Source organism: Dermacentor silvarum, chromosome 3, assembly GCF_013339745.2.
Source record: "Dermacentor silvarum isolate Dsil-2018 chromosome 3, BIME_Dsil_1.4, whole genome shotgun sequence".
Classification (NCBI taxonomy): domain Eukaryota; kingdom Metazoa; phylum Arthropoda; class Arachnida; order Ixodida; family Ixodidae; genus Dermacentor; species Dermacentor silvarum.
Window position 1 is genome coordinate 156,664,231 of NC_051156.1, and position 10,512 is coordinate 156,674,742.

General features: G+C 45.7%; 1 protein-coding gene across 6 annotated transcripts in view; it reads right to left on the reverse strand.

Moving 5' to 3' along the window:
* LOC119445955 (uncharacterized) overlaps positions 1-10,022 on the reverse strand; it is a 74,125-nt gene extending 64,103 nt beyond the window's left edge. Inside the window, exons 1-2 of one of the 6 annotated variants that reach the window (XM_049663758.1) lie at positions 9,807-10,022; positions 2,977-3,211 (exon numbers count right to left, since the gene is read on the reverse strand). In XM_049663758.1, coding sequence (XP_049519715.1) covers positions 2,977-3,066 — 90 coding nt within the window. In that variant the 5' untranslated portion in view covers positions 3,067-3,211; positions 9,807-10,022. Of the gene's footprint in view, positions 1-2,976; positions 3,216-9,045; positions 9,273-9,806 lie in introns of those variants that run through there. The other 5 variants (XM_037710253.2, XM_049663757.1, XM_049663756.1 and 2 more) reach the window with 5 other exon arrangements.
* Positions 10,023-10,512: the final 490 nt, after the last annotated feature.

Sequence of the window (10,512 nt, forward strand, 5' to 3'; positions counted from 1 at the left end):
ATTTGGAGTTAATCTGCGCCGAGTTCAAGCTTGGGCCATCCGAGATGGCTGGTCCCTTCGCGTGCGCTGTCTCCCCGCGCGCCTAGTGTTAAGTTTCCGCTGGTGCTTATACGGTAGAAAATACGCTTCCTTTTCAGCGTCAGGCGGGTTCTGGCGAAGTACCGATAAGCGAGGTGCCCACTATTGGTTTTGTCGTTGGTGCTTATGCTGTGTTTGTAGCCGGTGCACATTGCAACGTCCGCAGCTGCGGTATAAGCGAGTTCGACGCCTGTTTTCTATTTCTCCTTTTATTGCGACAGCAATTGTATCGACACTCCAGACAAATTTTCGCAGTCGTCGTCGCCGTGATATTCCGAATAAAGTCCAAAAGTCATATGAGTGAGCGACCCATACACTACAGGTGCGAGAAAAATCCCCTAATGCTGAGCCTTAACACTTGATGGACATTATCTTCTAACGCGCTCAATATTCGGTTTAGTTGGAAGGTCACGTGATCAAATGCACGCATGGGGAGGAGAGCACGCGTCTTCTCATCTAGCCCTGCCGCAGCTGCGAATGACTGTGCGCGGTTGATGCTTACGCGGCCCGCGTGCCGTATCCAATTGTTGGTAATCATTGGGGGTTGCAATGATCAAGGGCGAGCAGGGATGGCTGCTAACTTCATGCGTGCTGTCTTCCTTCTTAGGCTGTTTTTCTGCGCCCCAAGTGTTGCAGATCGCATGGATTAAGTTAAGATACAGGGGTAATTGGAGATCGCTGACCGAAGCCGTCCTGTAGTGGACATAAAGATATGCAGATGATGATCATGAATATAATTTTCGGAGTCACGGTGAATCGCATGGCTGTACGAATTTCGTGCGGCCCCGCTGCCGGCGTTCATCATCATAATGCCAGCGTTGTGACAGCGACTGCTCGTGGTCATGCAGCGGGATATTTACAGGTTTACATGGTACGTGCATTGCACGATCTTTGTTATTTTAATTAGTGAGTAAATGTTACAATAATATAGGCGATATACCCAAAGTACAGACTCATGTGAGGGCCGCACTTTTTTTCCGCAACTTTGACGAGTCTTACAAGGGACCGGGCCATTCTATCTAATTTTTCCAGCTACGAGTATGAAATACGCCCTAAACCACCGCGATCGCCTCCTCTCGCCATCTATAGTCGAGTACACCTTTAGAAGGCCGCGGCATTTGCCCCTCAAAGATGGATGGATGCACATGAGCATGCATCCACCAATGGGCGCACACTCTAGACCGACGTCATGAGCCCGACGGCCAGTGACCCCGCCGACGGAGGACATGGCAGCCCGCGCATCGAGCTGGGCCGAGTCGCGTCAGCGGCACTATTTCTTTAGTCGCGGTGGAAATCGGCTGCTGCGCTTCAGCGGTCAGGGCGGGTTCACTTCGTCAGCGGCCTCACTTCGGTTACTAAGTTAATTATATATATTTAGGGCCTCTGCATGCACGTTGCGATATTTTCATCCCCAATAAATGTTGTAAATTATTATAAGTTTTTTATGAGTCGCTAGCATTACCTACAGGATAGAGAAGTAATGCTGAGACACATATCATTCACGTGCATTTCACACACAGTTGATAAAAGACTCTGCCGAAGGGGTCACTGAAGTCTGCAGGTTTTTTTCAGTGTCAAAAAAGGGCGCAAAGCAATTTGTAGCAAGTTGAACATACAGCAACATATTGATTCTCTAGACATATATAGCTATCCATATCATTAGAAATAATTGTTACTTGGCTACCTCTTTCTCTTCAAAAATATAATAAATTTTGTCCGGCGTACAGATTGAAATGTGTACACAACATGTTGAAATGAAAAATATACGGATGAGGGGAGCCGCCGTTGGTGCTTCTAATGCGCTTGTTTTCCTATTGCCAGGATTTTCAGAAATCAAGCGAAATTATGAACAAAAGCCGTGCACGGCCGCGTCAACAATGATGCAGTTAGCTTTTAGCCACGAGGACATTTTAAGGAAAAATGTAGAGGCAACTCAAAATAAACCATAGACGGTTTGGGTAACAGGACTCTGGTCATGACATTTTAGGAGCGGTGGGGGGGCTTCGGACTCGCCGGGGGGGGGGGGGGGAAGGGGGGCAGAGCCCCCCCCCCCCCAGAAAACTCCGGAAGCCCCCCCGTAGTCGGCGCCTATGAATTCTCGTGTATATTCTATGTTGCTTACATTATATGCCCTCAGTACACCTCCGCGTTACGAACAGCCCAAGTGGCGACGGAGAGGCAAACCGCTCAGACACTGCTTGGTACTCATTTTTTCGGAGCGCTTCCGCTTGTTTTTATCGAAGCGTCTTCAACAAAATTGTCTAGCGTTCTATCGGAAGCGTACTTTTGTCACGACAGTTTCACAAGGGATAAATTCCCATATAACGCTTCAAAGGGCCGAATAAACAAGCGCGCGCGTTGATTCTAATGCGGCTGAAGGGAGCCACTGGAGGGTTCAGCGTGCCGTGCGCAACGCGCGGGCCCGGGGAGGGAAGAAATCCGAGGAAAATTGAGGAGGAAAGCGCGCGCGCGCGCGCGGAGGAGAGTGTCAGCTACTTTCAAGATCAAGGGGTTTTAGCTCCACTGAGTAGGATGCTCAGGTAATGGAACTTGTCAGCAGTGCTGAGCTCTTCCTTATTGTGCAGTGCCGTCGAAAACTGTGTCCACAAACGGTGCCATTGTTTTCGGTTACTATCGAATTTCACCAGTCAACTTCGGCAGTCTAGACTTGACGCTGACTGAAGCTGGGCTGCTCGTCTGGCGCGAAGCTTGGGACGTACGGCTGATTTGAAGCTCGAAACGAAGTTTTGATGTCATTGTAGCAACCTTGTCTCCATATTTGCTCGCATCTAATGTCTCACACTCAATTAGATTGTCAGGCGTCTCGTTTAGAATGTTCTCATCGGTTTTGGCTATCTGCAAGTAGAGTGCGTCAATCCGGTCACGTAAAACGCTGACCTGTGATGTTGCTCGCTGTTGGTGCTCTCGTAGAATGCCTTCCGCTTCTTTGAGGAAGTCGTCCAATTGCGAGCGTAGTAGCCGTTCCATGAGTCAGTTGGCAGCCGGGAATCATTCGCCAAATGCACAGGTATCGCAGCACGATACCGCGAATCGATGAGGTTGGCGTCGTTCAGAAGATCCCGGGGGGTTTCGGCACCATGTGAGTGGACCTCAAGGTCCGCCGGCTACCACGCTGTCTTGATGAAACAGAGACGGCACATCTTAAGCGAGTACTCTTCTTTTAATGGAACAGCGAAAATGAATAGGGTGGTTTCATGCCCTCGAGCGAGCGGAGCTCGTGAGGCGCAAAACGATGATTATCAACGATCGTCTGCTAGACGTATGAAAGACGAAGTTCCAACAGTATATATATATACATATTGCTTTCAGCACGCAATTGTTATCGCTAGATATGCACTCTGGGCGCACTTTCTGACAAGACTATCAGTGCTTTTGTAAGAGGGAGATGATAACACTGTTTGAGGCTGAATGATATCTAAACAGATTGGTACGACTCCGTTGGTGTGGATTATCGTGAAGCACGTGAGAGCAACACGGGCAGCACATAATGTTCGCGCTTGCTGAAATACTTACGTCTTAGGTTTGCAGCAAAGCCCACGTGACTTCAGTACTCCTTGGTTTCAATTTCATAATTACAAGATGCGCCTCAATGTTAGCAATTAAGAAGTTCATCAGCATATTGGAGTTAATTAGCGAACTTATCGTTTAAATTTTCTTGTGGCTAATCTCCACCTATCCATGTAGCCTATCAGCAAATACAGCAGGGGCTGAGATATATTGTAGCTTCTTTTTTTACAAAACGTTTAAAGCATAAAACACACACACACACACACACACACACACACACACACACACACACACACACACACACACACACACACACACACACACACACACACACACACACACACACACGCACGCACGCACGCACGCACGCACGCACGCACGCACGCACGCACGCACGCACACACACACACACACACACACACACACGCAAGCACACAAACAAACTTGATATGTTTCCTCCTGTCGCCAGACACTATGCCTGTCATCACCACCATCAATTATCATCATCATCATCCCCACCTTTATCAATAGTTAGGCTCAAGCAGTTAGCTTCGCACCAGTTTGACCCGACGTAAGGAACCAATATGAAGCATGGTCGGCTGCCATGTTGCTGTTTAGATATCATACAGACGGTGCTCGGAGGTAACCACGTCGTCGTTTAAATGATGGTTAACATAATAAATAAAAAAGGAATTCCCATTGCCGTTGCATTTATCTTTTATTTATTTTTCTTCGTTTTCGTCGACGTTGGGGGTCCATTGAAGATGCAAGAATGAACAAAAACTTAAATAGCGAGCATTAAACAAAGTTCTCACGTGGCACGCACTGCACAGTGGTCAGAAACTGTAGCGCGAACAGCAACAAAAAGCCACTAACGCCTTTTGCGTCTAATTGCACGGTATATAGTGCGACGTGTAATCACTCGGTAGCCACTTTCAAGCGCGGAGTAGACCCACCCAAGAGTAGATTTTGGAGTCTGAATTAAGTCGACGTTACGAAATGCAGGTGGACCTGGAAACGACATTACGTATTGGAGTCGCTTTGGAATTCTTCGTGTTTCAATGTCGGGGCACGATATACGTGGTAAGTTCTACGCGCTGTATTGACGCACTCAATGTTACGCGAACCGCCGCGGTAGCCCATTGCGTAGCTGACCTCGAAGTTGCGGGTGCGATTCCAGTCGGAGCGGCAACATTTAGATGGAGGTGAACTGCAAAAACACTCGTGCTGTGAGTGCGCGTTAAAGGACCCCGGGTGCATGTGAAAAATAATCCAGAGTCACCCACTACTACATATCGCATACTGATATCTCGTGGTTCTGCCACGTAAGACCCCAGAATATATATTGACCAGAGGGCTTTTAAGCGGACTTTTGCGGCCCATCGAGAGCTCTCCCACCTGCCCTGAGATGTAGCCAGTGCTCGCTCTTCAGCTCCTTCATGTAGCTCATGCTACGAAAACAATGTACGGTGCTATATATTTATTCGGGGGTCTTACGTGCAGCAAGATGCCATGATGAGATATGCAGTAGTGGGATATATATATATATATATATATATATATATATATATATATATATACGTAACAAATTACATCTAATTAATTGCTCGTAATGAATTACATTTCTTTGAAATTTTGTAATTTAGCGCTACTTTTGTTTTTTGGGTAACGATCATTGTAATTCAACCACTTTTTTTACTAATCAATTACATGCAGCCCGTTATTTTATTGATGACACAAACTGTAACAGGCGCCGCAGCTTTCAGAACCTGAATTTGTCGAAAACTACAGTAGAACGCTCGAGATGTTTGACACATTAGCCTCGTTAATGTGCATGTTCGGATAGGCAGATCACGGCACTCAGTATGTGTTTCCTCATTGAAGCGGCCGGCAATGATATATGTCTCGATACCATAATTTTGTTTAGGGAAATTGCTTCAATTTCAAGGCCGTGGGTCAGGGAACCAAGGTATAGCGCACCGCAAAAAGTTTTATTTCTTTAACAAATAGCGCATTCCGGATTGGAATGTAAGGCCCTTTGCAGCGGGGCGCATTAGAACTCTGGTAGCACATTGTTATTGCACACGCATGACCCGTCTTGATCTGCGCTTTGAATTACATGGACAAGGAGGATTCACGTGATACATGGACAGACAGCCAAACGTCTGAGCAACAGTGGAATATGGAAACTAGAGGTAAACTGTAGCAGACACCAAAGGGTTAGAACATACTCCTTATGTATATATATATACACGCAGACTTTATAAAATGCCAGGAAATTGATGGAATAGACATTTTGGTGGCAAAGCGTACTTCCAATTTCTTAAAGTCCAAGAGACATCACAGATGGGGGGCACAATTAGCCAACGTTAGCAAATTACACTTTCCCTAACCATAAAAAAATGCCTGGTAACTTGTCGATAGTTTTATGGCGCAGGTACAATTGAAAGGGCATAATTATCCCGGAATCTGGAAGTTGACGCAATGGCATCATTGCGGAGCAAGTACGAGGTAGGCGTTGAAGGGAGAATATTTGTCTCTGCTGGCCTTGCAAATGTGTATACCTGTTATGACTGCAGTTTATGGTACACTGCTTGGTTAGCAGACGTGAGAACGTCCCCCTTTGCCATCTGGGTTCTGTTTTAATGTGTCAAAAATCAGACCGTCATATTTAAAGATGCTCAAAAGGGTTAGCCATATTGCTCCAGAGTGGCAGCAAAACAGGGGATCCTCAGACGTTAATCCCATTGGCTGTATTTCCACTGCTTTTTCTCCCCGATAAACAACACTGATCCAGTTACTGAGAGTGGCAGACGCTTAAGTTTGTGAAAACTGCCTCTATTCGACGAAATGTGGCGCAATATTGCGCGCTTCCAGATCGGAAAGGACAGTGACTTCCTGACTGAGTAGCCGGCAACGAGCGGCAGTCGAAGGCGATAGGAGCCGCGTGCGGCTCCTGAGCTGATGTTTCTCCACCACACTTATTCACAGGAGATTACTTACTAAAATAATCGGGCACGTTCACCAACAAAACTGTCGGTTGAAACGTCAATGTGCACCAAACTAAAGTAGTGTTCAAGAGGATGCCAAGATAACAACAGCCAGGTACTTTTTTATCGAGCGCGACGTCGTAGAACTTCTGCGCAGTGACAAATTACAGGCTAACTAGAGACAGGCATGTATGCAGCACAACGAATGCGCGAAGGTACGGAGCGAGATTTGTGAACGTGAATAAGCAATAGAAATGCACCGTGTCAAGTGAATTCTCATTGAGGGTTTATAAACCAGAATGTACAGGAAAATTTCTGGTCGTCATTGAAATTTATTCCTTGTGACTAAACGCAGTGCTCTGGATGCTAGTGAATCTGAGTTCACACAAGAAGGGCTCGAACTATATTTTCATCAGCAAGTCAAAAGCGCCAATGGCAGCAGATTAATGAATTTGAACAAACTCGAGATTGGGATGTAAGTTTTCGCTCGGTATACACGAGTCGCATTCATGAAAAGCTCATGAGACAACACGGATCAGTAATTAAGCATGCTATAGTAGGGATTCAATTACCTAAGGTTAGCTTGAGTGTCAGTGCTTGCGTAGTTCCTTAGTGCGATATCCATTAATTATTTCTTTCTTTTTTTACTCTGTGATTTCCACACTTCTAATAAAATTGGCAAACTAGTAGTCCGGTGATCATGCCGATATCATTCATTAGAGAGCAATGAAGCTAATCCCTACACATTACAGAAGCAGCACGTATCAGATGCAACAGACACTGACCACCAACGTGTGCAGAGGGATAGTGACCACCAACACGGTCGTTGTCTCTCGTGATGTATCGCTTACTTGCCTGCCAGTTGAATGCTTCTCATACCAGCATCTTGCATAACACTAAGAAAGAAAAGAAGCGTGTTCCCTGGACCATCGACGTCAAGAATTCTGAAACGTCAGCATACACAGGATCATGTTTTTTTTAGCTACAGGTTCACAGTAAGTGCAAGCAGAGTGAACTAACGCACTACCCTCGACCATAAAAGTTTCGATATGCCAAAAAAAGAAAGAGAAAAAATGCATGAAGGAATCCGAAACTACGCTAGCATCCGGTCGACGCCGCGCGGATACATATCCTAAATCACGCGAGTATCGGCTGTCGGAGCGCTCTCAACGTAAGGCGATGCATAATGGCACGCCCACATCAGCAGCTCAGAAAACAAATATCAGAGGAAGCGCCTTCGCGCAAAACTACCAATTGGTTTGCAACTCAGACCAAGAAAATGACCTCATCAACAATAGAGTTTCGTGGAAAAGTTAAATCCGTGATAATTCGATCGTGCCCTACAAAATACATAAAGTAAATAGTGAGCGTATATATATATATATATATATATATATATATATATATATATATATATATATATATATATATATATATATATATATATAATTACTGAGATGGTACTGAAAATGTTGGCAAGTACGTTGTCTCGATCGGGCTGGATTGTTCAAATTCCACTAGTTGTTTTGTTTTGTGTGTGCGACAAAATTATCGTATGCTGTCTTCTTCTTATTGTACGCCATCTTACAGCAGTGCAAAAAAAAAAAAAAAAAACTAGCAAGTTTAACTAATGGCAGGTCACTTCTCTTACCACAACTAACGTGCAGATTAAACGAGTGATTGCGACATGTTGAAGCATTGTCTTTTGTTCGGCCGCGCGTCGGTTTTTGACCAGTTGAACGTAAAGCTAGATCCGTTGTGGATCACCAGACTCATGGTTGTTCTGCAGCCTTTGTTTCGATGTGGGCGCTACTAGAGATGGGAACGAACGAGGTGGTATGGTAACCTGCATGTGGTGTGCGAATACTACAGTCAGTGCATTATAAGCGCCAACCCTCGCCCAAACGATCGCGAAGTTCGTTTCATTAATTCATATATATATATATATATATATATATATATATATATATACATACAAGTATTTACCTGTATGTTAACATAGCAGCATCATATGATTCCATTAACATTAAAACACATATTCGAACAAGGTTTCGCTAGGTTAGCAAAATTTAAGCACGAGTTTATATTATGTTTCTGAACATGTAGTCTGATGGAATATGCGAAATGCTTACGATTACGCAATACATTTTGGAATGTGCTCGAGAAACAAAACCCGAACGTCGACAGTGCTTTAAGAATACAGCAAAAAGGTACTGCTTCAGAGCTATTTCGTTCATATCAATAAGCGCCCGTGGTGTCTGGTCCTCTGTACTTGGTGTTTTTTTTTTTAATTGCACTACGATGCCTACACCAAGTATCAATCCACTTGCTAAAAACTAGTTCTTTCGTTCAAACACATTTGTTCAAAGAGCGGAACGTAATACGAACATCGAGAGAAAGCAATTGCCCTACAGGGCAAACTGCAGAACGTGCTGTGTCAAGCGCATACCTTTCGCCGGATCGTACAGGTTGTAGCACAATAAACAGGAACGTGCGAAGAGGATTGAGCGAGATCAGCTAGGTGACCGCGATAATGCCGACGGGGACAGCGCAGTAGTGCCCAGCCGACATATTGTTTGGTAAACCGTCAACGAATCGTTCTTTACTCAGTCCACGGAGGGGGGAGACTGATGTCTCTACCCGGTATTTGAGGCGGAAGTCGCCGACTAGCGCCCCCCGCGACAGCTCTCCTGTTCCGAAGTCACGTGCGTTCGCCCTTGGTCGACGTCGCAGTACGCCGTGCATCGGTAAACACGTGCACACTGAGGAGCTTCTATATATGGCACCCTATCTGTGACGTCACAAGTCTCCTATTCCACATATATTCTGAGTGAACCGAAATAAGCCGCAGTCATTTTGTTACCCACTGGACGTCAGCGGCCCTAAACGAAGCCCAGCGTTCCGCCGATTAGTTGTGGTCACATTTGCCAATCGCCACCTCTCTCAATGGCGCGGCCCCGCCTGGCCAGGGCTTCTAATTTCAAAATTTTTGATGTTTAAGCTTGTACAGACCACGATCGAGTTATATGGGTGTGTATGGTAGAACACAAAGCTGTGTGATGATGATAGGAAGTCAGGAAACCAAGCGAACACGCGGTATTCTCTGTCATCTCTTGGAGATGGTCTCCTCTGTGCTGTAGTAGCGTCGTTCGCGAAGACTTATTTGTTCGTAATAGCCTAGTAAATAAAAACACGGAGATGAATACTCACCTGCGCTGAACGCCAAGGCGTGACGAACGAGCGTGGTGCAGACCAGTTTGCGTTTTAGGCGACGAACGCGGCGGCGGCATCCTACTCGGTCACGCGTTGTTTATTGTAATTACACCATCTGGCTATTCAAAACACCACAGCTCCTATTTGAGTAATGCATCTGTACCAGCACTCTCTTCGGGATTGCCCGAATGACGCTGTGCGGTGTTGTCTGGATTCGTGCAACTAGCTGGTTTAAAGCTGGCTGGTATAGCGGCGGCATCTGCCGGCGGACTGCTCAAACAAACGCCTGGATGTCGATGCGCTATCTCTGTTGCAAAACAGGCGCTGTTTCGAACTGAAGGCAATATTTACATAACGCAATCTATCAGATAGAACGCTGTGCCTACGCAAACGCGCAAAGTTCGCAGTTTTTCTTGACGAATCAAGGAAGGAACAGTGCGAAATATTGCATATTGAACGATGAGGACAATAAAATGCGATCTTGGTGCTAAATTTCAGCAAGGAGAAAGTCAGGTTAGGCGCTAAATAATTTTCAGAATATTGAAAGGAAGTATACAGTTTCCGTTGAAGGCGCAGCGTTCAAAGCGACGGTATGTTTAGCCTGGCGCTCGACTTCCTCGGACGGTGTTCGCACAATACGTGGAGTTGATATGTTGGTGAGACGCAGCCAAATTCTTAACCTACTTAGACGCGGAAAGCGAAC